Here is a 27,962-nt window from a genome sequence, read left to right on the forward strand (position 1 = left end):
TGCCTGAGTGGCAGGAGTACCGGAAGTGGGGGTGCTGCTGCTGGTGTTGGGGCCCGAGGAGGGACGCGCCGGAGCCGGGCCGCCGGGACTGAGCGAGCGACAGACGCGCCACCCGCCGACGCCGCAGCCGCTTGGGGCCCGCAGGACCCTCTGTCTGAGTGAGTACATCCAGGGTCGCGGGGAGCCTGTGGCTTAGAGCTTGGGGTTGGAAGGGGCTGCGATTGGTTATTGTGAGAGGCCCGCGACCTCCCCTCCCCCACTCTCCTGGGCCCTTCCTCCCCGCCGACCCTTGGGGGGCCGCGCGCGCGCCCGCCTTTTGCGCGGGTGCGGCGTTGATTTCCCAGCGGCCGGCGCTGGCCCTGGACCTTCGGGCAGCTCGTCGGCCCCCTAAAGCCTTTCCCCAGCACCCCACCCTCAAACCTGTGGACTCTCTGCCTCTGGCTGCCTCCTCCACCCCGCCTTTATCCGTGGAGGAATACACTGGCGGGGCGCACCGCCTTTCCCCGTCCACCTCCTGCGGGAGGCCTCCTTGCACCCCAGCTCCCTTTGGCCGATGCTTCGCCGCTGTCAGCACCATTTGTAGCAACTCTTCTGTCTCCAGTCTCAGCTGTTGCCGTGCCTTTCCCTCCATTCCTGCCGCTGCACCTCCGATCCGCCTCTCCCCTTTCCCCTTGTCTGAGTCCTTTAACGCCGGCCCAACCCGATTTCTCAGTTGTTTTTTGACTGAGTACTTTTCCTCCCCTTTTGTTGAAAAATTTCAACTCTTTAGAAACTTTTCCATTTTCTCCTCTAGCATATTTTAAAAATGCATGGACTGTCACGACTCAGAAGGGATTATTCTTAAAGGCCTATCCAGTCCAGCACCTCATTTTAGAGATGGGGCCGGCGAGGCTGGTGATTTGCCCATCGTCAACGAGCTAGTTAAACCTGCCAGTGGGTAGGTTTTCTTAGGGCTTTTTACCTGGTCCATGCCCGTTCACCAGATTAGGACCTTCTGGCCTATGGTGGGTGACTCACTGTACTGTTTTCCATAGCTCCAAGGCCAGCGTTGCTTTTCATAATTCATATGTAAACCTTAAGAAAAGCAAACACTTGAAGCTCTGGCCTCTTTTTAGAGCTTACCCACGGAGAAAGGGAAGACCACTTAAACCCATCTTGGGACCTCATTTTGTACAACTTTAAATTGGGGGAGGGGAGGTAAAGCTGTGGAGAAAGGAGGAGAAAACACAGGATTGTCTACCCCGAGTATTTGAATAGCCTTTGCCTTGGATATGCCTGTGTCTTTAGATTCTTCTTCTGGGCACATTGTTCTGATAATAAAGGTTGCCTCCTTGTGGGGGATCAGGGGAGGAGTACAAAATCACTGTGCTTTAATTTGTTGTTTTGGGCATTTGATAATAAATTATGGATGTGCTGGAACCCCAGGGAACCACCCACCAGCCCAGTGAGTCAGGGTATTCAGGATGAAGCCTGCTTCCCCTTCAGAATGACCCTACCAACTGCCTCTGAGACAAAAGGACGAGTTTTAGGTCAAAGTGGAAACATTCTAAATCTTTTAATTCTTAATGCAACTTTCCCTCTCTGTTTCCTGCTTAATTAAACTAAAGAAACAACCAGCTCCACTTGAAAATTTATAGTTCTTTGTTGTTGGTACTGGTTTCTGATTAGACCCACTCCACCATGCTGGTATAAGCATCTGGAAATTCTGCTGTTATGCTGTCATAGTCAAAGTTAAGTAGAGAAGATAGAAAATGCAGGAAAATTGGGAAATGCTGTGCCGATCTCTTATCTTCCCAGGGAATTTATTTTAATGGATAATTAAAGCTTCCCTGGCATAAAGTCTTTCCTTATCAATTAACGAAACTTGTATTCTTTGGGCCTTTACCTCTATTTGGCTGAGTTTTTCTGACTGAACCTGCTGTTTGTGATCTGAGAAGTTAATGCTGCCCGCAGGAGATTATTATGAATTGGAAAGATGAGATAGTCAGATCCCTCCCTGTTGGTACTTTTTTGGTGTTACTGATTAGAACTTCACCATTCTGAATACCACCATGTTACAACATTACTTTCTACCTGAGGCAAGAAACCCAAAATCGCTCAGATTTTTGTGACCTACCCACAGGCTGTTCTCTCATTCATTCTTCATTTTTATTGTAAAGAATACAACAGTTTATTTTATCTAATTCCCAAATTATTTGAATCCTCTAAATGCATAGTTTCTTAGGTTGTACATTTCCAACCTGGTCCTTAAAGAGACTGCATAGGTTTGTGGCTCAGTTTTTCTTTACCTGCTGTTTAAAAATGTTACCAAGCCATAGGCATCTGTAAAACTGAAAGCTACTTTGTAATGTAAGATTTTGATTTGGCGAAATAATACAAAATCCAAGTGTCTGAAGGCACAAAGAAACAAATTTTTGCTCAGATGCTTTACCTTGCAGAGGAAGGATGGATGGATGACCTTGTATACAAAGTTTAAAAAAAACACACAAAACTAGCTAATTGGGACTATTATGTGATATTCTCCTAGCCTCTACCTGCCTGGTAGCCTCGCATAAGTGACACTTTGTTCCTCAGTTTCTCTGTCCATATAGCTTTTCATTTTGCCCATGAAAAAATTTAGGACCAAGATGAAAGTATTTTTCTCAGGGTATCAGAATGCCATTAAATTAGGGAAGTAGTAATAGAAGATGTAAGTTAACTTAGTAAATTAGGATTTATCATTGTTTTGTATACTGTTTTCTGTATAAAGCCTAATGTCCTTTGCTCAAGAGTTACAGGCTTTGGAGGAGTATCACCCAGATGATATGTACTATAGGCCAATTGATACAAACAAGAGTTAAGCTCTGCAGCATATCAGCATTACAGCAAAACAACAGTGAACAGAACGACGGTATTTGAGCACCTGCTGCATTAGCTTTGATCACTTGGTTAAGATGGTATTGGCCTAAACCAGTGCTTACTTATTTTTTATAGTATGGACCCATGGGTTCTTATTGTATTCAGTGGGTTATAAGCCATTGTAATTTTGAAGCTCAAATTAAATTGTCCCAGGTTGAGCAAGTGGGAATCCCTTTTAACTGGGCCACAGAGTTCAAATCCTAGCTTTCCCTATCATGGAGTATGTTCCCTAAAACTGAGGCTTAGTTTTATTTCAGTAACAAAGCTTCTAGCACAGTATCTTGTAAATAGTAAATTCTTAATAAGTCTTAATTGCAGTTATTATTTTGGATCAGTTGTTTACTTGTTGGGAGAACTCTGAAAATCCCTGTCTGTAAATTGAATCATAGCTCTAACGAGATCTTGTAGTTTATATAGACCATTGGACTTGTAAAGTAGAGTATGTGCTCCACTGTGGATGCATAAGGTGATCCATTGTAATTCAGGGAAAAATTTAGAATTTCCTTTTGCATTTATTTTTTAATGTAAAAAAGGAAAAAATAAACCTTACTAACGTATGTATATGTTACAATATATATATTAATATAATTAACAATATAATATACAGATTAACAATAATTCACATATTTAATTTATAAATGAATAAATACATATATTGAGGTGCATTTCAAGATCTAAAACATTAAAAAAGGTTTGGACCCCACTAATCTGAACCAATCTTTAGTCACATGCTTTAGTTCACTTTATGCTTTCCCATTAGGTGTTCACCTAGCCTGTCTTTGAATTTCTGTTGGAGGAATCTACCTTGAGAGACAGGCCGTGTCATTTTGTAGTCATACTTGTTAGAAATTTGTGTCACTGTATATTCTCTCCATTAGCCCTGTCTTCCTCTTTGGAGAACATGCAGAATAAGCCTCATATCTCTTCTTAGTAATGTTTGAATACTTTTAACAACTGTTTATGTCGGTGTCTTCCACTTCCCCAACCAGTTTTTATACAGATTACAAACATCCATTTTGTCCCAACTATTTATAGTATGACAGGTTTTCAGGTTCTCGCCATCTCGGCTCCTTTCATTTAGACACCCTCCAGGTAGCAAAATTCTTTTTAAGTTTTTCAACGAGATGGCGACATAGTATCCCAAGAACTGAAATGAACTTAAGGGCCTACATTTTGTCTGTTAAGTGGTGAGGGTTGTATTTGAGTACATGTTATTATGAAGGCACCTCACATTCACAGTGTGTCACTCTTACTCTTTAAACAATCCCCGGTAAAAATCGTTTCAGTTATATAATCATATAGTGAGAGTAGGGCAGGTTAGTTTTCTCCTTTTCAGTCGTGATCTCTCAATTATACTCTCAATTAATTCTGTGTTAGTTAACTTTTGCCTCAGAATACCCAGGTGGGAAAATAAATGAGAACAAACTAATGAAATGGTTTCTTAAATCTATTTAAAAAGTTAGGAAATAGGGTTTTTCAATTAGTGAGTGGAAAATGGAGCTGTTTGTTGTTAATATTTCTTTACATTGTTTATTTAATTTTGAAATCCATAAAGTGGGAGAAGTTGGTTACCCCTTAGAGAAGAGAGGTACTTTTTAAACCAAAACTATTAGTAAGTATCATGTCATATTTAATCTGAACAGCCAGACTTAAATCTAAAATTGAACTTAGACCCAAAGACACTTTTATATAGAAGGTATTGAATATTTTATGAGTTTAAAAACAAAAGCAAAACCCCCAAATTAACCAATTGTATGTGGCTGTTTATTTTAACCCCTTTAATCATTTTTCTTTTTCCTTTATGCATCTTTTAATTTTCCATACCTTTCTTAGACAGGGAAAGCCCAAGCAGATACCATGTGTACTCTGTTTGGAACTATACAAATTCCTTTTGCAGTTCTTCCTGATTCTTGTATTTTATGTTGATCTTTTTAGCTCCCTATATGTTTTTTAGATGATGTGCTTGGATATAAGGCCCCCTGTAGGGAGTCATCATGAACTGGTTTGTGATCAGTGGGCTAGACGTGAAGTTACTGGGGTCAGACACTCACTGTGCAAATTACCTAAATTGTCCGATCCTTCTTTTCCTCATTTTGCAGTGCTTTTGTAAGGATTGGAGGTAGTATGTATAAAACATAGAACATATGATCCTTCATAGCTATAATTTTCTGATAGTTGCAAATTTTAGTAACCTAAAGAAATACATACACAGGGTGTAGGTGGTATTTTACATCTTCAGTCAGATTTGGGCCTAAACCTGAGCCTAATTTTTTTTTTAGACCTAGTGTCATTTAGAACTGAGCTACTTTGTTTGCATAATTAGTGGTGAAACTCAGTCCTCTTTCCAAGAGTATGGCCTCCTTTTCTATAAGGCACAAAGCCCTAGATTTTTCTTTTTCATCATCCTTTGCATTTGCCAAGTGATCTCTTGAGCCTCATGCCTCTAGTATGTATTCTCTAGAGTTGGATGAAAACAGCCTGGTTTCTTATTTGTCTTTCTAGAAGATTAGCATTTCTAATTTTCTGAATTTGATTTATTCCTTCTTTTGCACTATCAGATGCCATATTTGGACTTATCGTTAATAAAATTTTCTCAGAGACTTGTCAAAAATAAAAATACCTAGTAAACATTTGTCAAAACCAGGGCCAAAGCTATGACTAATTTTATCTTAGTATGTAGTATAGTATTTGTGTGATGATAGTAACCAGTGGATTCTAATCATTGCTGTAGTAATTCTTAAGTGTGTAACTCTAGCAGTCTTAAAGGCTGTAATGTAGATTTCTTTGAACTGTAAGTGTCTGATTCCTTGTGTCATTTGGTAGTTACAATAGTACAGTAATACGTAATCGTGAAAATGTAATATAGATGTAAAGTATATACTTGGAGTAGATTTTTAAAATAAAATGCACCGTTCCTAAATGATATTCAAGCCTGTCTGGAAGTTTAGTGATGCTAGGTATTTATGAGACTTAAGCATTTGTATCCTGGAACTCATCTCTGCTGCAAATCAAGTCCATTTTGTTTCTGGGCAAGACCACAATGAAATTTAAATTAACCTGACATATAGTATTTAAGTGGTAACAAATAAACATTCCTGTTAATAAATGAAACATGACATAGACATTTTTTTCCTCAGGTATAGAATGAGCCAAGGAGACTCAAACCCAGCAGCCATTCCACATGCAGCGGAAGATATTCAAGGAGATGACAGATGGATGTCTCAGGTAAAAGGAAGTACATATGTATTATCCACATGAGATGAATCTCTTCAATTTTTGAGAGACTTTTGAGCACAGGGGTATTTTTATTGGTCAACAAGGATTTATTATTATGGTAAATAAAAGTCTAATGTTAGAAATACCATGCCTGGGGCAGCCGGATGGCTCAGTTGGTTAGAACACGAGCTCTTAACAAGGTTGCCAGTTCAACTCCCACATGGGATGGTGGGCTGCGCCCCCTGCAACTAAAGATCGAAAACGGAGACTGGACTTGGAGCTGAGCTGCGTCCTCCACAACTAGATTGAAGGACAACGAATTGGAGCTGATGGGCCCTGGAAAAAACACACTGTTCCCCAATATTCCCCAATAAAAGAAATTTAAAAAAAAGAAAGAGAAATATCATGCCTAGTCACTATCTGACATTGGAACTGAAGAATAGTTTGAAAGCATGGTAATTGCCCTCTGTTAATTTTCGAAGATAACAATGTCTCTACAGTATTTTTTAAGCCTTTGAAATTGTTTAAAAGGTTTTTTTTAAAATATAGCTAACATACAATATTATATTAGTTTCGGGTGTATACCACAGTTATTCAACATTTATATAACTAAAGAAGTGATCACCACAAGTCCAGCAACCATCTGGCACTGTACCATGCTATCACAATATTATTGACTATATTCCCTATGCTGTGCATTACATCCCCATGACTTAATTTGTTTTATACCTGAAATACTCCGGAAATTTTAGAAAGAACTCCCTATATCCTTTATCAAGACTTGCCAGTTCTTAATATTTTACCACATCTGCCTAATTATTCTGTTTATACTTGTTTGCATATATTTCAAAATACTGTTTTTTTCTGAACCATTTGAGAATAAGTTGCAGTCATCGTGCCCCTTCACCTCTGAATATTTCAGTGTTTTCTAAGTACAATGACATTTTCTTACATAACTATAGTATTGTTTTTCAGGAAATTTAACCTTGATATTATACTGTTACTAATTCAAAAACCACATTCAATTTTTGAATACTTTTCCAGTTGTCCCAATAATGTTCTTTATATTAATTTTATTCCCAGTCTAGAATCACACATTGCATTTATTTGTCATATCTCTTTATTCTCCTATAATCTGAAACATGTCTTAGACTTTGTTATTCATGACATTGACAGTTTGGAATAGTATAGGCCATTCATTTTGTAGAGTCCCTCAATTTGACTTTATCTTTTCCTCATAATCAAGATTTAGAATATGCATTTTTGGCAGTAATATCAATAAAGTGGTGTCCTCAGTGCATCACATAGAAGACACATGATGTTGGTTTGTCTCATTGGTGATACATTAAGTCCTCACTTATCGTCAATAGGTTCTGTGACTTGAAGCAAAATGATGTATAATGAAATCAACTTTATAGGTTAATTTTTTTTTGAGCTTTTGTCACTTTATTGTTAACCAGTTGATATTATCCAAAATTATAGCTGTAATTGTATCTTAATTGTTCAACACAAAATTACATTCATGGTAAAAGCCTGTTGGAATTTACCAAATATTCATTGATTTTTATATTCCTATATGAACATGTGCTCTCAACTACTAGTAATGAACGTTCTAATTGGTTTAATCACTATGAAAACTCATATTGCAGAGTTGTTCCTATTCAGAAAAATTCAGCTTTAAAAATGGATTAAATCCGTTTAAATCCTAAGCTACAAATAGATTATAAACAGCAAATATAACTGATAATTTTGCAACACTGATATCAAACTGATGTAGCAATGATAGTGCACACAATTCAAAATGATGAAAATTAAGAAAAATCCAATGGTAGTCCAAGTTTTCACCTGTTGTGACAATTGCTTTAATGTACTATAGGCCAATTGATATAAACAAGAGTTAAGCTCTGTAGCATATCAACATTACAGTGAAACAACAGTGAACAAAACGACGGTATTTGAGCACCTGTTGCATTAGCTTTGATCACTTGGTAAAATGGTATTGGTCTAAACCAATTCTTACTCCCCGCCCCCTTTCTTTCGCATCCCCCACTCCGGTTCAAGCCGTTGTTTCTCAGTCTGGTTGTGTAGGACACAGCTCCCTGGCCCATGCTGGTATTATGAGCCTTGCCACCCTCCCCCCCAGGCAATTGGTCGCTGGTCGGCCACTCTCAATAGCTGCTAGCCACTCACACTGGCTGCTAGCCGCTCACACTGGCCACCAGCCGCTCATGGCGGCACACGGTAGACCACAATAGCACACAGCAGCCCACACTGGCTGCTGGCCACTCACACTGGCCTCCAGATGCTTGCGGCATCCCAGCTCCAGGGAGAGCTGTTGTTCACGATCTTAGTTGTAGAGGGTGCATCTCACTGGCCCATGTGGGAATCGAACCGGCAACCTTGGCGTTAGGAGTCTGGTGCTCCAACCACCTGAGCCACCAGGCCGGCCCACTTATTTTTTTTTTCTAGTATGGACCCATGGGTTCTTATTTGATTCAGCGAGTTATAAGCCATTGTAATTTTGAAGCTCAAGTTAAATTGTCCCATGTTGAGCAAGTAGGAATCCCTGTTAGCTGGGCCCTTTGTCATCTTGATATGTCACGTTTTTTTTTAGCACTTTATTTTCTTCAATATTCTTAGCTTCCTTTTAATAAACTTATCAATTGACAATTATTATATTTAACCTTTATCTGTTTCCAACAATGTTACCTCTTTGAAGTAACAAGTCAGTATTATTTTAAGTCCCCAATTTCATGTTTTAGAATTTAGTGATTCTCTTTATACTCTTTATAGGTGTAATAGTATTCTTTACGTCTTTATCTTCCCAGGCTTAAAAATCAGTCTATCAACTAGCTTATTTTGAGTGATAGTAGGCTTTTTCCCCCAGCATTTCTCATAGGAATCAACCATTTGGTTATTTTTACTTAATCTTCCTCATTTGTTTATATCTTTAAAAAATATTATTAAATATTTTATGCATCGGTGTATTTGCCACTCGTCCTAAAAAAATAAAACATTGTTATTAGAATAGTTGTTCTCTGGATACCCCTCATTGATCACCTTTTTTTCCATTTTCTACTTTCCCACCCCCAAACCAGTATCCTAAATCTTTGTTTTTTTCATATATGTACATATTGTATGTAATGTCTTTTGATGGTGAGCACTTTGTAGTGTATAGAGTTACCAAATTATAATATTGTACACCTGGAACTTACATAGTATTATTAACCAATGTTACTTCTATGAAAATTAAAAAAAAATAAATAACAGTATTTCTTGCATGTTTTTAAACTTTGTATAAATAGTATCTCTGTGAATGTGTTTTTCTGCAGTATATCATGCATGTTAAAAGTGTAGCTATAGTTTATTTATTTCTCTCTTTAATGGTATTCCATTGCTCTGTATGAAAATACCACAATGGATTTGTCCATTTTTTCATTGATGGACATTTAGATTATTTATAACTTTATTGAAAGTAGTAACTAAAACTTGATGCCTTTGCTGTTCCTGGCATAAATTCGCAGGCTTTAAATAATTAGCAATTACTGGAAAAAATTATAGTCAAGGAAGGAAAAAAATATGTGAATGTTAAAATTTTTTAAAAACATAATATGGAAGGACTAACTTTCCTAAATATTAAAATATATTATACACACAGAACTTGGTTTTTAAATACAGTTCTCCAATGAAAGGAATTAGGGCTTCTTGGAAAAATGATTGATTCTACAACTGGAACAGAGAAAATAAAAGATGAGCCTGGAGGATCTTATAGTGCAAGAAAGCAAGGAAGTACTCAAAAAAGAAAAGGAAAGAAATGGGTGACAGGAATACCACTGATACGATGTATCCTCAGTGCATCACAGAAGACATGTGATACTGGCTTATCTCAGCAGAGATACTGACTGATTGCTTGGAGCCAATCTGAAAGAATACCCAAAGTGCAAAGCTGGAAAATTTGAGCAACTTAATAAATGGCAATGTTATTGGTTTATAACAATAAAGTAAATCATTAATGCATTTTGCTATAAATGATAGGATAAATAAATAAGTAGGGGAGACAGGCCAAATCTTCACAGAATAATTTTAATTAATGTAGAAGGAAGGAGGGAAAAGAAAATCATGATTAGAACACCATAGTAATAATTACTGTAGGCAGTATCCATTGATGAATACTAAAATTAGTGGATACAACTTTAAAGACAAACAGTCTATTTGCCTAGCCTCAAAGTATTGCCCTATAAATGTCTTTGGTGGTTTTAATATATGACCACTTACCTTCTTTCCAGGAGGTGGAACTTAATTCCCTCCCACCCCCACCTTTAGTGTGGGCTGGATTTAGTGTCTCACTTCTAACAAATAGAGTATGGAAAGAAAAATAATAACTTTGTAGTGCAGAAATGTGTCACACACCACCTTAACCAAGTGTTTGATGTTAACATCACCAGAAATGAGTCATATTGGTATCATGTGCCCCCCAATAGGATACAACACGGGCCATCACCTCTGTGATAGTCTTCAAAAAAAAAATCCATAACTTCAGGCTACTCATGAGAAAACATTAGACAAACCCAAATTGAGGGACATTCTGCAAAACACCTGACCACAACATGTCAAAGTCATGAAAGACAAGGAAAGACCAAGAAACTGTCGTGTATTAAAAGAGACTAAGGAGACATGTAGACTAAATGTGATGTGATACCTGGATTGGTTCTGGAAATAGAAAACAGATATTAGTGGAAATATTGGTGAGACCTGAATAAAGTCTGTTTTAGTGGATAATATTTACCAATGTTAATTTTTTAGTTTTGACAAATGTAGCACGCTTCTGTAAGATGTTAACATTGTAGGAAGCTGAGTGATGGGTATGTGGGAATACTCTACTATCTTTGCAACTCTTCAGTAAATCTAAAATTATTTTGAAACATCGAAAGAAAAAAAACTATGATTAAAACAAGTATTGAAGTGATTTACCCATGAAGTATTGCCAAAATATCAAACCCTAATGTAGACTTTACCACACATCAGGAAATACCTGGAACAGATATACACGTTCACCACCACCACAAGAATGCAAAGAACAAAATCCAGACTATAGGAAGTTCTCTAGGTCAGCAGTCACATTTCTTAGAGAGTAAGGTTGGGAGATGGTGACAGACGGAGGGGGAACTTGTAGATTAAAAGTGATTTAAGAAACAAATCGTTTGGATTCTGATTTAAAAAAACAATTGTAAAACAAAAAAATTTTATGACATTGAATTTGAACACTGGTTATTTGTTGATATTTAAGAATTACTACTAATTTGGAGAAGTAAAATTGGTATTGTGGTCATTTTTTTAAACTTTTAAGAGGTACATACTGAAATATTTATATATGAAATGCTGTATCTTCAATTACCTTCAAAATAGTCTGAGGATGGGTGGCACAGTAGTTTGGGGACTGACTGAAATAATAGTGGCAATAAGATGGTTGCTGTAGCTGATGATGGTGGATACATGGAGATTCTTGTGTTCTCTTTTTTTTTTGTATGTTCGATATTTTCCATAATAAAAGGTTTTTAAGGGTGACATTGAAAGACTTGATTATAGATAAATTTAATATAAATCATATCAAACATTAACCAGAAAAAGAAGGCTTAGGGCAGACTGAGGAAAATATCAGCAGTAAATATTAAAGATGAAGCATTGATATTTTTTGTTATGTTATCAATAAAAATATCCTTAAGTTACCATTAGGTAATTATCTCAATAAACATGACAGGAAGTGTTTGACTTAAGTGTTTTGTTTACAAAAAGTACAGATTTAAACAATGGGAAGAGAAAGGAGGGAGAGAAAAATACTAATATCCAGTGCAGGTGTGAGTATGGTAAAACTAGTTCCAATATATTACTGGAGTCAGGATAGATGTAGCCCTTTTGTTAAGAATTTGGAAATATATCCAAGATCCATGAAAATATTAATGTCCTTTGACTTAAGAATTCCCCAAATGTAAAAAATTTGTGTAAACTTCTTCATCACAGTAAATAGGAGGCGACTGGTAAGTCTATCAGTAGGAAAAAGAGCTAAGAAAAAAAATGGGTATGTCAATGGATGCATTCAGTAGGATATTATGTGGCCATTAAAAATTATGGTTCTGAAAATCATGTAGCTCCAAGTACATACCCTGTTTCCCTGAAAATAAGACCTAGCCGGACCATCAGCTGTAATGCGTCTTTTGGAGTAAAAATTAATATAAGACCCAGTCTTATTTTATTATAAGACCGGGTATAATATAATATAATACCGGGTCTTATATTAATTTTTGTTCCAAAAGACGCATTAGAGCTGATGGTCCATCTAGGTCTTATTTTTGGGGAAACACGGTAGTTACTGAGTTAAGATGGTAGAATTACAGGTGTTTTGTTTTGATATTTTTCCAAACTTCCCTGCAACTACTTTTATACTTAAAAAAAAAAAGTATTTTTTCCAAACTTCCCTGCAACTACTTTTATACTTAAAAAAAAAAAGTAGATTAGACCTGTTGGAATAACAGAGCCTAAATTCCAGGACCTTCTATAAACATGAGCTATTTTACGTATTGAAAGGTAGTTGGTATTTCTACATAGTACACACAGTCGAGAGTGATGTGACCTGCTTGCTAGCTAAAGTTTTATTCTTGCTCATCTTATCCCTTTAGTTTAAAATTACTTATTGAAACAATAGTAATTTTTAAAAAAATTTATTTACACAAGACATGGACATGAGAATAAAGAAAAAGCTATCCAAATCCCATCACCTTAACAGAGGAACTGTTTCAATAAATTGTCAAATTATTTCCAGAAATATGTTTGTATTTTCCCCTATAGCAGATGAATATCTCAGTCCCAACATAGTGTCATCTGCCATTGGTATTATCAGCCGATAAGTAGTAACTCTACCTTAATTCCTAGGGGGAGCATAATTGAATGTAGTTTGAGAAAAAGAAACAACATTTGGACCTTTCTGTAGGACTGGTTTAGGGACCTGCTGCCTAAAGAAAGCATCGTGTAAATTTGTTGCAGGGGTGAATATAAAAATTTAAGCTATGTCCTTTAGCATTGACAGGTGAAATCCATTTTAGAAAGTGTCTTGTGCCTTTAGAGCAAAGAGAAGTATTCCAGGACTAAGTCACTATTGCTTCTGAACTTGGATTAGGCTGGGGTCCTAGTTTGCCAGTGTCTCGCATTTGGAGTTAACAGACATTTTCAAAGGCGTATTAAAAACGTCCAAATAAAATACATACTTCTTGATTGGATAGAAGAAACAGATATAATACTTTCTCCAACTCTTGGAACAAATGGAAAGATTGAATGTGGATTGAATATTAGATATTATGGGATTATCGTTCATTTTCTTAGATGTAATAGTAGTTTTGTGGCTTTACAGGAGACTGTCCTTACACTTAAGAGATGCATACTGGAATGTTTAAGGGTGAAGAATCACGATGTTTGTAGCTTACCTGCAAATGGTTCAGCAGACACACACAATGATAAAGCAAATATGGGAAAATGTTATTGTTGAATATAGATGGAGGATGTACAGGTGTTCATTGTATTACTTCAACTTTTCTGTGTGTATGTGAAATTTTCCTTTTAAAAATTTGAGCAAAAGGTAAGTTTTTAAAAAAACATGTTAAATGTATTTTTCTCTTCTGGTTTCAGTAAAATTCCAGTTTTCTTGAGCATCCTAGAATTGATCATATGGTGAGGGAGGGAAGAAAGTTCTAGCTTTAATTGCAAATCAAGAGGAAGCAACTTTAGGGACAGACCAAATAGAATGTTTAACAACAGAATAACTAGTTGGACAACTGTTCTGGCTAGGCCAAGAAATCTCACAGGGAAAGAAATGCCAGTTACTAATTTTTCCTTCTTCTTCAAACCAGCACAACAGATTTGTCCTCGACTGTAAAGACAAAGAGCCTGATGTACTGTTTGTGGGGGACTCCATGGTGCAATTAATGCAGCAATATGAGGTAAAGATGGAAGGAAGGGACGGTGGGGGCGGCTCTTGCCTGCTAATGTAAATGTGATATTCATCACCAGCAGACTTTCATTCTGAGCTGAACCTATAGACTTAGGCATGATACTTTAGAGAAGCTCTAATTCAGAGTATAAGGGAACTCAGACCTACGTAATGGAATACTCTGTGCCATTAAGCATGATGAGATTAAAAATTTACCATTGTTTATAACTAAACCTCCTTTTTTTGCCTTGGCTTCCAAGAAGCTTCACATTATATTTGTCCTAGTCATAATTTTCAATTCTTACTATTTGTGTTTTACAATTTTCTTGTTTTATGTATTTTAGTAGTGAGCTGTTCCAAATCTTTTTTTAAATTTAGGCATTCTTCCAAGGGAAATTTAAAAGGAAAGATAGTTTTATTTCTTTTTGGCTCCAGCACCCTAAATTTCTTCATCTCGTGTTTCTACTTCACCCTATTCCTTTAAATGTTGAATAAAGGGAAAGAAGAGTTTATTGAGTTGGCAACGTAATTATCAATGTTACTAGTCTTAAGGGGCGTCAGGTTGAGTTGCAACTCAGTTCTTGAATTGAGACATAATGCTTCATGAAGAGCTGAGTTATACAATGGCATCTTCAAAGCCCTTCAAATTGTGAGTAGCACACCATTTTACAGTGTTATGTTTGAATACAGAAAATGGAAAGTGTTATTTCAGATGTCTTACAACACATTGCAATTGAGAGATTTTATTTCCCATTAATTTTAGCTTAAGTAAATCAAGTGTTTCTCTTTTTAGATATGGCGAGAGCTTTTTTCCCCACTCCATGCACTGAATTTTGGAATTGGGGGAGATACAACAAGACATGTTTTATGGAGACTAAAGAATGGCGAACTGGAGAATATTAAACCTAAGGTAAAATGCAGCTTATTTTTTTAAAAATATCATTAATCTTGAGTCTTTTTCAGATAGTTAAATTGTCTGAAACTGGTATTTTAAAAAAATGGCCTCTTTAAAGCATATTTCATTATTGTTCTTTGCTTCGTGCCCCTTTGAAGATAAATAATATTGTCATTGCTTAAGAACATTCCAAATACACATTTAATTGCGATATCAGTGTACTGCTTGCTTAGGTGGTATTTGTAGTTGTTATACTTGTCTTCTCAGCTGTAGGAAGAGATGTGATGCTAAAGAGGTACGCTGTTCTGTGAACCTGAGGCAGTACGAGGGGGAAACTGCTCAGAGGGGGCCATGATCCCCTTCAGGAAGTAATTTTGGATCTATTTAACCACATAAACAAATTTGGTAATCAAAACCTCCAAGTCCTTCTGAAGAAAATTTGAAGCAGATGTGAACAAAGGTTCACAATAAATATGTACCGATACCTTATCACATTATAGACGTCCTGAATATAATTTTTTTTTTCAATCCCAAACAAAGAAAAAGACAAAACTGAGCCACTGGTAACAGTTGCTTTAGTTATATTTTATTCTTTGCCTTTCCAACAGAAAAACACATCCATGTTCCTCTCTCTTGTGACAGGATGGAAAGTTACTTTGTTCAGTCATAGCAAAATGTATATCTCTAGATGATAGCCATTTTGTAAATGTAATTTTTTAAAAGAAAAAAACCTGTTAAAAATGCATCCAGCCTCCAGCCTAGTGACTCTTTTTGTTGAGTGCAACAGTGTATTTATACCCATTACACTCCCTTGGGTACTTTTGTTATTTTTTTTCCATAAGGTACTTCTAGTGAGGGAGACTTTTTGATATGGGTAGCAAACATTTTCCCCCAGGTTTCTTAGATTTCACTTTAATTTTTTTGACATGCAGGTTTTATTTTTATACATTTAATTTATTATCTTTTTTGTATAATTGTGGATTTTAAGAGATTAGCTTCCAACTCCACAATGATAAAATAATTCTCATTTCTTTCTAGTACAGTTTTACCACTTAAGTATTAATCTTCTTGGAGTATATCCTGATACATATGAGGCATGAATCAATGTTTTACGGTGGCTGCTCAGTTGAAGTTGTCCAGTACCATTTGAGAATCTCCTTTATTCCTGGGCATTTATCTCCACCCCCCCCCTTTTTTCCTTTCCTAAATTATAGGTCATTGTTGTCTGGGTAGGAACAAACAACCATGAAAATACGGCAGAAGAAGTAGCAGGTGGAATCGAGGCCATTGTACAACTTATCAACACAAGGCAGCCACAGGCCAAAATCATTGTATTGGTATGTAATCTCGGATGGGTGGAGACCTTGATGCCATTAGGTCAGCTGAGGAATCTTTTAGAAATAGGATCGTTCATTAGTATAAAGAATCTTTAGGGATTCAATATTGAATGTCCTGAGAGGTCAGATTGCTGTCAGACATGGCCCATGAACATGGACATGGTCACAGTAAAATGGAACTTCCAGATTATAAACAATGGAAGATAGAAGGGACACCATTAGAAATTGTCCAAGAGAAGTTGGCTGCACGAGGGCGAAGGGATCCATGGGGCCGCAATGAAGCTTGGAGATACATGGGTGGCTTTGCAAACAATGTTTCCTTTGTTGGTGCAATACTAAAAGGATTCAAATGGGGATTTGCTGCATTTGTGATAGCTGTAGGGGCTGAATATTACCTGGAGTCCAAGAATGAAGACAAGAAGCATCACTGAATATAATACCTGGAAGTATCTTAGTGGCTTCTTCATTCTCTTATAAAGATAAGATTTCTTCACTGTAAAAAAAAAAAAAAAAAGAATCTTTAGGTGGAAGCAGTTTATGTTACCCCTGAGACAGGCCTCTCTATATCCCATTGCCTTACTGGTCTCATTTCCCAGACCAGCTGTGGGGTCATCTTTTATCTGCTCATCCTTGTTTAAAAGTGGAAATCCTCTTTGTTGTCTCAGGTGGCCTTATTTATTTACTTTATTGTCTTTTGATTATTTTTAATACTTCATAAGAGACTTGTCCTAGTCTTGTGTCTCTTTTTATTAGATCTCAGTTTGGACTAGCTTAGATACGTTGTTCTGTTCCACTGTTAATATGTTAAATATGGTATATTTATTAGAATCTCTAAATTCTCTAACACATCAGAGATTCTGTCACCAAGAAAATGAGTACACTACAGTCTTACCCTTAACAGAAATTGCTATCCTTTGTAGAGTTAAAGCGTTAAGTCTTCATTATCTCAGAGATAAACAGCCGTCTATTTCAGTGTAAATGTTTACCTGTAGATATTCTTAGTCCAATTAAAAATGTGTTTTAGCAAAATCTGATGTGTTCAGTTCTTTAATTAGTGTTAAGAAGGTAGTAATTTACTCCACAAGCGTGAAAATTACTGTGCAGAAGGTACTAACTATCCTAGGTCCTGTGTATACAAAAATAAAAAGACATAGTCCCTCTCAAGGAGCTCACAGTCTAGTGGATGGACACAGCAACCTCAGGAGAGAATTATCATACCGTATGCTTAGTGGGAGTAAGAGGAGACCAGGCCATATTTGATATCTGAGTTTAGTTTTAAAGAATTAGTTGGTTTCCAGACAAATGAGGCTAGGAAGGAAGAGAAGGTATTACAGAGGAGAAACAAAATGATCAAAGGCTTATACATATATGTGTTTGTTGGGTTAGTGAACAAAAGTGCTAGAAGAATTTTAGGGTTGTCACTGAATAAAGTTTGAGACTGGGATGGTGAGGACAAAGAGGCCACAGCCGGGTCATGTGGAAATTTGAATGCCATGTTAGGGGTTTGGATTTTCCCTTATAGGTACTGAGGAGCCAGGTCGTTTTTTTTTTTTAATATGGTATTTAATTTAATTTAATTTACTTGTTTATATCTTGCCTTATTCCAGAAAGGATTACATTGTGGTTAAGAGTTCGCCTCTGCAGTACAGTGCCTGGTACACAGTAGTTGCTTAGGACAGATTTGTTGCTTGAAAGTTGCTGAATAAATCCTCCATAAATATTCTTTGTTTCACCTAAACTTTTAAATTTGACATACAGTGGTTCTACCCACACTCAAACATTGGCAATAACCTAAATAATCAACCCAAGGGGGGAATGATTTGCACAAGTCATTGAATGTAATAGCACTAATCATAGGACAATTACAAGGACTGTGTGAAAACAATTGATGGTGTATGTAAGTGAAAAAGTGGAATACCAAACAGTATGTATATTTTATTTAGAATTATTTTAAAGTATGCAATTAGAAAAGGCAACAATTAAAATAGTTGTTAAATGGTAAAGGGATTAGGAGCATAATATTTTACTTTTTCAACATAATATTTCAGCAATTACTGATCATTATAGGGGGAAATCACATGGCATACCTTTGGTACTCATATGTTTAGGAAAATACATGCAAATACATAAGCTGCTTTCTCATCCTTGCTTGAAAATCCTGGGGCTGGTCCGATGGCTCAAGCCGTTGGAGTTCCGTGCTCCTAACTCCGAAGGCTGCCGGTTCGGTTCCCACATGGGTCAGTGGGCTCTCAACCACAAGGTTGCCAGTTCAATTCCTCGTCCCGCAAGGGATGGTGGGCTCCGCCCCCTGCAACTAAGATTGAATACGGCACCTTGAGCTGAGCTGCTGCTGAGCTGAGCTGCCGGATGGCCCAGCTGTTTGGAGCACGTCCTCTCAACCACAAGGTTGCCGGTTGGACTCCCGCAAGGGATGGTGGGCTGTGCCTCCTGCAACTAGGAAACAGCAACTGGACTTGGAGCTGAGCTGCGCCCTCCACAACTAAGACTGAAAGGACCACAAGGTTGACTTGGAAAAAAGACCTGGAAGTACACACTTCCCCAATAAAGTCCTGTTCCCCTTCCCCAATAAAATCTTTAAAAAAAAAAAAGATAGAAAGAAAATCCCAGTAGGTATGGTGCCCTGTTCCTGAGGCTTAATCATTCTTTATGGCTTTGACTGCTGTGGCATTCTTTGAAAGTCAGAACGAAATACCGGAGGTACCAAAAAAATGTATACACATTTTAAGAAATGTTATCTATGTATTAGTTTTCAAAGTTGAATTGTGTAGCAATGTGTAGTATGTTTGCTCAAAAGATGGCGTTAATCAAATACTAGTGTCATTCATTGTATTAAATTTTAGTACATTTTTTTCCTTTCTTAAAATGTGTGTACTTTTTTTTGGCACCCTCTGTATGTATTGTTCACTGGCCGTTCTTCCTGATTGCTCATTATATCTCAGCCAGACTGATATGTCAGCACTGAGGGCTGCTCTTTGTTAACTATGAGGGGCGGAGCTTTATACTTGTAATAGTCATGTAAGCTAGGGTTTAAGGTAACCTCATCTGTGACATTTTTGAGGCACTTAACAAGGATAGAAGGAGTCATAATTATCTTTTGGAACTATACAATCACACAATAAATTATAATCAAGGCCCAATATTTTGCTGAAAAAATTTAAAACAAGTACTTTGGGCTTAAAAAAATACAGTTTTTTACTAGAACATCCACAGAAACTATTTTTGTGAAATAAGACCTCCTACCCATACTCTATAGAAGAAACGGATGGCAAAATTTTGGCCTAAATAACAATAACTGAGTATGTGACATCAGCTGTAAACCAACTAAAATGTCAGGATATCTGACAATCATTTTATTATAATAGGTTTGATTATCTGTAAAGGCCGTTTCTAGTTTGAGATGTTAAAACCTTGCTCTTACCATATGAGACCAGGCTTTTATTTACATCTGATTTACCTGAAAAGTAAGAATGAAAGTTAAGGGGTGGCCGGTTAGCTCAGTTGGTTAGAGCACAGTGCTCATAACAACAAGGTTGCCGGTTCGATTCCCGCATGGGCCACTGGGAGCTGATGGGTCCTGGAAAACACACTTAAAATAAATAGAAAAGTCAAAAAAAAATTTTTTTAAATGAACTTAGTACACATCTCTGTTTTTACATACCAAATGTTATGTGTCTTGAGTCATCAAGACAGCATTTATTCTAGCTGTGTTTCTTGTGCAGTATTGTAGGTTCCATGTGGCATTAATAAATAGCTGTGTATCTGAGCTAGATTATTCTAGCGACTATGTTGGGAATGTGAAGGGAAGACAACATTGGAGGTAGGAGGATAGGAGATACTACATTCATTGAGGTGACTAGTGTGATACGTTCCCAGCCATGAGTGTGTGTGTAATCAGAACGGAGAAAAAAGGGGAATAGAAAAATAGGATGCAAAAACGGAGTGATTTAATGATAGATGAAAGCTATGGAATGAGAGACTTGGGGTGTAGGAATGACCAGTTGATACAATGTAGAAAGAGCAGAGTTGAAGTAGAAGAAGGGAGGATGATGAATGGCTTTTGGACATGTTAAGTTGGGAGTGCCTCAGGAACATTCAGGTTTGGTTCTGTAGCCCACACTCAGTATGTAGTTCTGAAGCTTCAGGGCTAGATCTGGGCTGGTGTTTAGAGGAGGATAGAGCAGTGGACCCAGGAGAAGACCCTGACGAGCACCAACAATTCAGGGACAAGAGGAGGAAGAGGAACTCATGATGAGAAGGAATGGTCAGAGAACTTTTACTAAAACCAATCTAGTCCAGTGTTCCAGAAATCAAAGGTGTAAAAAGTGCCAAATGGGGTGGGTGTTCCGGGAGTACCTGAAATCACAAATAAGTAAGTAGAGAAATGCAAGTGACTTTTCATCTTATGTTCTCTGCTCTTCCCCAGGGTTTGTTACCTCGAGGTGAGAAGCCCAACCCTTTGAGGCAAAAGAATGCCAAGGTGAACCAACTTCTCAAGGCTTCCCTACCGAAGCTCGCCAATGTTCAGCTCCTGGATATAGATGGGGGCTTCGTGCACTCGGACGGTGCCATCTCCTGCCACGACATGTTTGATTTTTTGCATCTCACAGGAGGGGGCTACGCAAAGATATGCAAACCCCTACATGAACTGATCATGCAGCTGTTGGAGGAAACACCTGAGGAGAAACAAACCCCCATTGCCTGACTGGCTCCCATCAGTGGTAATAGCATCCCGGCTTCCTCAGATCAGTTATGTCACTGGCACTACAGAATCCTTCTCTTTCTTAAGGCACTTTGCATTGTAGAATGTTCCTGGATGTTCATATCTAGTGTTTGAAGGGGAGGAGGGATTTAAATTGATTCTGTACATAGAAGGTTTTGTTTGACACAGGAGAAAAATTAGCCAAGGAAGATTGTTGTTTAAATTCATTTGAAACCAGAAGGGGACTTTTTAGTTGTATGTGTGACACATTCGTTGAAGTATCACTGTTTTTCCTAGGACAACATCAAGCCTAAGTACCGAACAAAATGAAGATTCTTTTCTTGGCCTTTCTTTCTATGGATTATGTCATATATAATAATGATCAGACTCACACCTACTTGGCTTTAAAACATGTTGCTGTTTTTTCCCCCAAGGTTGGAAGGTTGTTAATGTAGTCTTTTGTTTTTATTTTGCTTTACTTACATGTATTCTCAGTGTTTTAACATACAGCATCAGATTGGACATACTTGTCATTCAAATGTGGGAGATGCTATAGTTACAAGTGAGTTTGTTCCACTCTCTTAGTCTTTCCCAGGCTTAGCAGTGAAAAATAGGTTTTGCCCCATTTGGGGGTCTCTATGGAGGGTATTATTTTTATGCTGCTGAATATCGTGTCTATAATAGACCCATGCATGCAGCCTTTCTGCCCTATGGTTTTTGGTCCTTGTTGACATTACAAGCTTTTAACACATTTTTGACCGAGGAGCTCTGTTGCTGGAAGTGTTAAGTCTCCAGCCAGTTACTCTCATGTATTACTGATGTGTGATTCATTCTTGTGTGATGTTGTGTGCTCTAGAGTCTGTAGTGCTAGCCACATTCAGAGTCTATTTTGTTTTGCCTTTAAAACCTGTTACAGATTCCTTTTTTGGGGGGAAAAAAATGAGAACTCTTATTTCCCATTCCATAAGCCCTGACATCATTTCAAGTTTTCTAGTATCTTAAGGTGTATATTTTTTTTTTTATTGGCTTAGTTTTTAAATTATATCAGTCTAGAAAAATTTGGCCTTTCCTTATGGGGAAACGAGTGAAGTTGCTCTTCAGGATGAGACATTCTGCTTGATCCCACCAGTTAGTAAAAAAGAACTAGGTTTGTTTAGTTTCCAAGATTTCTCCTTAATGTGTCTTCATCTGAAAATTTCTGCAAGACACCTCTTTATAATCTTAATGGTTTGAGCTACAAGAACTGCCATTTTAAAAATAAGGTTTAATAGATGGTTTATTGTTTAATATACCTATGAAATATGTACAAACTGGATCTGCAAACACAGTATTTTCAACTGGACCAGGTGGGTATTGAAGTAACCCATCCAAATGTGCTCTGTAATAAGTGTGCTTAACGTTCAAGTTTAATAACTAAGGCATATGTCTTACGTTTTGCTCGCAAGGCCAATAGCAGTGCTTTTTGTGTGTTGGAGGGGGGGTTGCTGACTCGTGCTGAGAGCCTCTTCTGATTAAGAGGGGTAGAACTTGGGTGGATTTGTTTTCTTGTTAAGCCTCTTTTTAGGAATTATTTTTGTTTTTGTTTTTTGTCTTTTAACCAAAAATACATACTTTTTTAAAATGTATCATGTCTTCATTAACAACAGAAAATACACGTTTACTGAATTTTTACTGTATTAAAATTTCCTTTTTATTTTTAGTAGCCCAGGTTCTTGAATTTTTCAAGACAGATTTTTTTTGTCCCGTTAGCTGAGTTATAGTTCCTAGGAGTGGAATTAATGAAGCCACGGTTTTGTATGTGAAAAGACAGGTTCCTATGCAGATCTTCTTCTGTCTGTCAGAGGGTGGGAGTATGGTCCAAACACCAATTAGGTTATTCCGGCAGCATAGGCTTTGAGCTTCCCTTAACTAAGGATTAATATTGCTTTGTGAATTGACCTTCAGCTCCTTTGCTTATATGTGTAAACCTCAGATGTTACTATATTTTCTGTCTACCAGAGCTATCCAGCAATAGTATTTGAACGACTGTCCTTTTAAGTAAAAGTCTGCCCCATTGCTAATGTTCACATATTGAGTCTGCTTTCATTAGTTGCCAGCTTTCTTTACACTGCTTTAGGCAAAAAATGTGCATCTCTTTTTTTCTTTGATTAACATCCCCGTTTTCTACAGTGGCAGAACTTACTGCTTAATCTTTAGATTTATGTATATACATACGTATATATAAATTGAATGCATTGTCCAAGTGAAATGTCCTAGTTGTCATTGTGATTAAGGGGCCAACTTTCCCGGCAGCTAGCAGAGGTATTATTCTGTTCCTTTCCCAGCAAATTTTAATTCCTTTGGGCCCCCCCCCCCCCATTTCTGCTACACTAGGTGGCAGCAGGTGATGGCACTACAAAGATTTCTGTGGTCACATCTGGAATGTGGCAGGTGGAAGATGCACTGCCGGGGTGACCTAGGGCCTATTGTTTTGCTGCCCACAATAGACTGCCGTGGGCAGTGCTCTGGCTACCATCTTGGGTCTATTTGGACTGTTGAGGGTATCTGCCTCAACCTAAATTTTTTGTCAAAAACCCAGAAAAACAAATCTTGAGTAGCTTATGCCCTGCTCTAAAGAATTCTCTCTTGTTGTTAAAATTCCAGTTTTCTTTTTAATTTTTTTTTAACCTAGTCACTGTTTACAGGTGTATGCTAAAGCCTGAAATGCTGTTTGTGCTGTGGTGTATGAGCATTGCCAATTTTATATTTATTGCGGTGAAGCAGAAACTAAAAATATTTGAAAATGTGGAGCATGTCCATGCTCTTAAATCTCTGTGGGTGCATGTGGGAGAAGTGAATTGGGGGTCTCTTGAAAGGAGGCTTTTTGGAGTGGGGTCTCCCAGGCTTCTCCTTGGTGTTCCTGCATGGGGATCACTGCTGCTAGCTGATGGGACCCTCCCTCCCCCATGGAAGTTTGTGATTGTGCTTTGGCAAAGTTTCATTAACTAGTAGATCTCATTCTGTTTTAGTGCATATTTCAATATAAATGTAAACATTTCACTCAAATTTGCTGTCTTTCTGCCTCCTTTATCATAGTGTAAATTCCAATGGAGAAGAGAAAGGGTGGTTTTCTCCCTACCTTATCACAAGCAAATTGGATACTTAGATCATCTTGCTCCTGTTCTGTGGAACTGAATGTACCAAGCTGACCCTCATCATTTAATCTCCTCAGGAGTGTAGGATGGTAGGGTGGGATGAGCTGATACAAGGAATCCTAAGCAGATAAATGGGGAATATTTCAGAGTGGTTAAGACTATCTTAACCAAAGGAAGTATTTCAGAGTGGTTAAGAATATCTACCAGTTACAAACAGAATTAGCTCTTAAACCATTAAGTTGACCTTTTGACTCATTTTCCTAATTTCAGTCTTTAGAATTTATTCACATTAAATGCCCCAATTTCCACTGTTTCTCCATTTCTCATATTAATAATCACTAGATTTTTACACTTTGGAATATCTACTGTTCCCATCACGAACTTAAGTGCTTTAAATTGATTGGACTCTTCTGAGTTCCTGTGCCATCTAGGAAGAAAAGCTTCAGCTTAATATTTCCCTTCTATTAACCACCTAAACGTTTTATGTAGGTGCATCCCCATTTTACTGTTGGCTGAGAGGCCCAGGGAGGTTTTGTATCTTTTTCAAAGTGAGTTGTAATTTAAATGGGTGAGCTGGGATTTGAACGCAGATTTACGTCACTTCAAAGTCCTTGGTCTTGCCACTACTCATTCAACCTCGGATATTGTTTTACCTCTAGATTCTGATTTACTGAGTTCATGACAGACACCTCACTGGTTTCCTTTCATTAGAAAGCCCCCTGGGGATAAAATGACACTCTTCTTGCCTGGACCAAGACAGCAGCTTCCTTCAGTCTTTCTGCAGTCGATACACTTTTTATTTTCATCCTCCACGTGGCCACGGAATTAGAATTTCTTTCAAGTGCATTACCCGGCCAAATTATTTCCCACCTTAAGACCAGCAGTGGAATTAGATTACGGTGTTATGGAGAAAGAAGTTTTGGTGGTATGCATGAAGGGGTTCAAAAAGACTGCCTAGCAACTGTATTAACATGTCAATAAGTTCAGATTGACAGGAAGATACTACTTGGGTAGATAAGGCTCAAAATCTAAAAGGAAACAGGAAAGTGTAAGTACAGTCAAAATAAATGGCAGAAAGATAACTAAAATAGTTGCCCGTTTCCATATGCTGAGGGTTGGGAGTGGGACCATAATTAGCTGATGAAAACCTTGAAGGAGGGTTCACATCAGACCTTCAGAACGCAGCCGCCTCACTTGAAGTCCACTCTTACGTGGGTCCAGAACGGTTTTGCAGATAGTTTAGTCCGATGACGCGTGGACCACCACATCTGAACTGAATGAGTGCTATCAGTCTCTAACAACGGGACTACAGAGTCAGGACAGGAGCACGGAAGGTTCTCATTTATCTCTCTTGCCTCCCCAAGCTAAACAGCCTGCCCCAGTGCAGCTTCTTCAGAGAGCTATGTGACTAGAACAAGGGTCAGTTACTCAACGGGTCATCAGGGCCTATCCTGATGACTAATACCACCAGCCACCCACCAATAATTACAGCTATTGTTATGCCAATAGAATGTTCCTGAGCAGCTAGAAGTTTCTGTGGTTTTTGTAACATTCACTTCATCACTCTTCACCACAGTGATGCTATCGGATTAAAATGGGTTGCTCCTAGAAGAGGTTAGAATTTGGAGATACTAATCCGAGGCGTTTTTGTTTTTCTAGTTGCTCTCCCCCATATCAAATCACACCAAGTTCCTCCCCATCCCACCCCTACCCCAGAGGCCTTTGTCAGCAGCTTGCAGTTTCCCTTTAGATCACAAAGCAGCTGTGAAAGCAGCCTGGGGCCTGAGGCTTTGACTCCAAACCAAGCCATGTGGACGTCTAGGCCCAGGAGAAGTGGAAGAGACAGTAAGTAGTGTGGGGGAAGTTCCCTCACAGCATCTATTTGGGGGAAAACTGGCAAGGGGAATCCATCTCCTACTTTTCTCCAGCCATGGCAAGGGTGAAATCGTAATTCAGCTACATATTGTTACATAGCCATGAAGTAAAGATCTGAAATGTTTTGCTAAACACATGGTCTGTCTTTGGCCTGATTTTATGCTATACCTCTTGCCTTTTGCTTATTTGCTGACTTATTTTAGCTTAAATCGTCACATCAACAAATGCATATCAAAAAGCTATATAAAAATACATATCGTTTTACACACTGATCAAGCTTTGGCAGCACACCTGTAAAGAACTCAGGACACATTAGTGTACTGCTGTATGCTCACTGATAATCTCTAATAATTCAAAGAACTAAATGTAACATCCAGTCCTCTCCATGACCTGGCCCTCTTCAGTTCATATCCACACACCTCTTACTTTGAACTTTCATGACAATGGCATTGAACTTTGAGTCTATGTCTTGGCCCCCAGTTGAGACCCCCAACTCTTCTGGAATATCCCTGCCCCTGGGATATCTTCCTGCTCCTACTTATCTTTTAAGAACCCCTCAGGGATGCCTCCTGGAGTGTTTTCTGATTTCTATTTCCAGCTCTGGTCTCTCATCTCTTGAGTCCCCATAATACTCTGTGTAAACCTTTTATCATTGCACTTACTCTGTCCTATATGCTTACCTATTTGTCTACACTGCTAGATTATGAATTCCATAAGAACAGAAAATGTGTTTAAGTATCTGTGTTCCCAGGACCTAGCTTGGTAACTAGTACAAACTAGGCACTGAATAAATGAAGGAATGAATGAACAGGAGATTGAGTGATTTGTTCATGGTCTACTAGCCAGGAACTGTCAGAAGTTCAAGTGGAATACAACTCTTGACTACAATTCCTGTTCTTGCAGTAGGACCTACCACAGGCTGCTGCTGCTTGTGAGAAACAATACACATTGTTGCTAGTGGTGAGCAAGGGCAAACAGAATTCACTTACGAACAACAAAAGCAAAGATGCAGTACATCATACCTATTACAAAAATTTTTGAGACATTTTCTGTAATTGTTTGATTAGAACTAGATGGAATTAATAGATAATTTTTATAGGAAAAATGAAGCTAGAAGAAAAAGCTAGACTAGTTCAGAGGAACAAAGGTATTGCGAGAGAAAAATCACCTTTGTGAAGGCTCCAAGGACCAGTGAAGTAACATGAGAAGCTACGGGCTGTGGCCTGTATCTGAGCCGAAGTGGGGGGGGGGCCTTTCTATTATTGAGAGCAACGGGGAGTAAGGACTGGGTAGCTGCACATGACCTTTAGATACAGCCAGCGAGGAGCAAAAGGCTCTTCAGTCGCATCTTCTGATTTCTTAGCCGAGACTCAGGCTTGCTTGAAATAGAAGAATGGCTGGCTCATTTTTATCAGTGATCTTTAGAGACACAGATTTGAGTTGATCAATTATTTATCTGCTTGTTTTCAGCAACCTGATGACCAGGCTCGTTTCCTGGAAAGCTCTGATGTTTCCATCACATGGCCACAGGGAAGCAGACCCAGGGCTTGAATATATTGTGCACATTTCCCAGTGTAAATGGTGAAAGTCCAGGATTAGGAAATGGAAAGTGGCTGATCTATCTCTGGCAGAAAGTCCTGCTCACTTAGTCAAAACTGCTCTCTCTTGACTCCCCTCCTACTCTTTAGACACTTCAGGATGATGAATGCAGTCAAGCCCAAGCCCAGCTCGGCTGTGAGGCATTTAGAAGGACAATGGAAGTGAGACGTGGCTCCTGAAGGCTCAGAAAGTTTAATTTGCCTAAGGTGCACAACGCAGGGCTTTAGACCTACAACTTTCTGACATCAAAGTCCTTGCTTTTTCCACAATACCATGAAGCCATGTGAGTTTTGAGACCTTATCCCCAGAA

At 38.1% G+C, this 27,962-nt stretch overlaps 2 protein-coding genes across 2 annotated transcripts; both read left to right on the forward strand.

The window, feature by feature from the left end:
- PAFAH1B2 (platelet activating factor acetylhydrolase 1b catalytic subunit 2) lies at positions 1-27,954 on the forward strand. The gene is made up of 6 exons (XM_033119426.1): positions 1-158; positions 6,036-6,123; positions 14,013-14,102; positions 14,886-15,002; positions 16,202-16,324; positions 20,769-27,954. The coding sequence occupies exons 2-6, from the start codon at positions 6,043-6,045 to the stop codon at positions 21,045-21,047; spliced, it is 690 nt and encodes a 229-aa protein (XP_032975317.1). The 5' UTR covers positions 1-158; positions 6,036-6,042; the 3' UTR covers positions 21,048-27,954.
- Positions 16,403-16,821, forward strand: LOC117029978 (NADH dehydrogenase [ubiquinone] 1 beta subcomplex subunit 3-like). Its single transcript, XM_033119427.1, has one exon. The coding sequence runs from the start codon at positions 16,465-16,467 to the stop codon at positions 16,753-16,755; it is 291 nt and encodes a 96-aa protein (XP_032975318.1). The 5' UTR covers positions 16,403-16,464; the 3' UTR covers positions 16,756-16,821.
- Positions 27,955-27,962: the final 8 nt, after the last annotated feature.

The sequence above is a fragment of the Rhinolophus ferrumequinum genome, chromosome 11 (genome assembly GCF_004115265.2).
Source record: "Rhinolophus ferrumequinum isolate MPI-CBG mRhiFer1 chromosome 11, mRhiFer1_v1.p, whole genome shotgun sequence".
Taxonomy (NCBI): Eukaryota; Metazoa; Chordata; class Mammalia; order Chiroptera; family Rhinolophidae; genus Rhinolophus; species Rhinolophus ferrumequinum.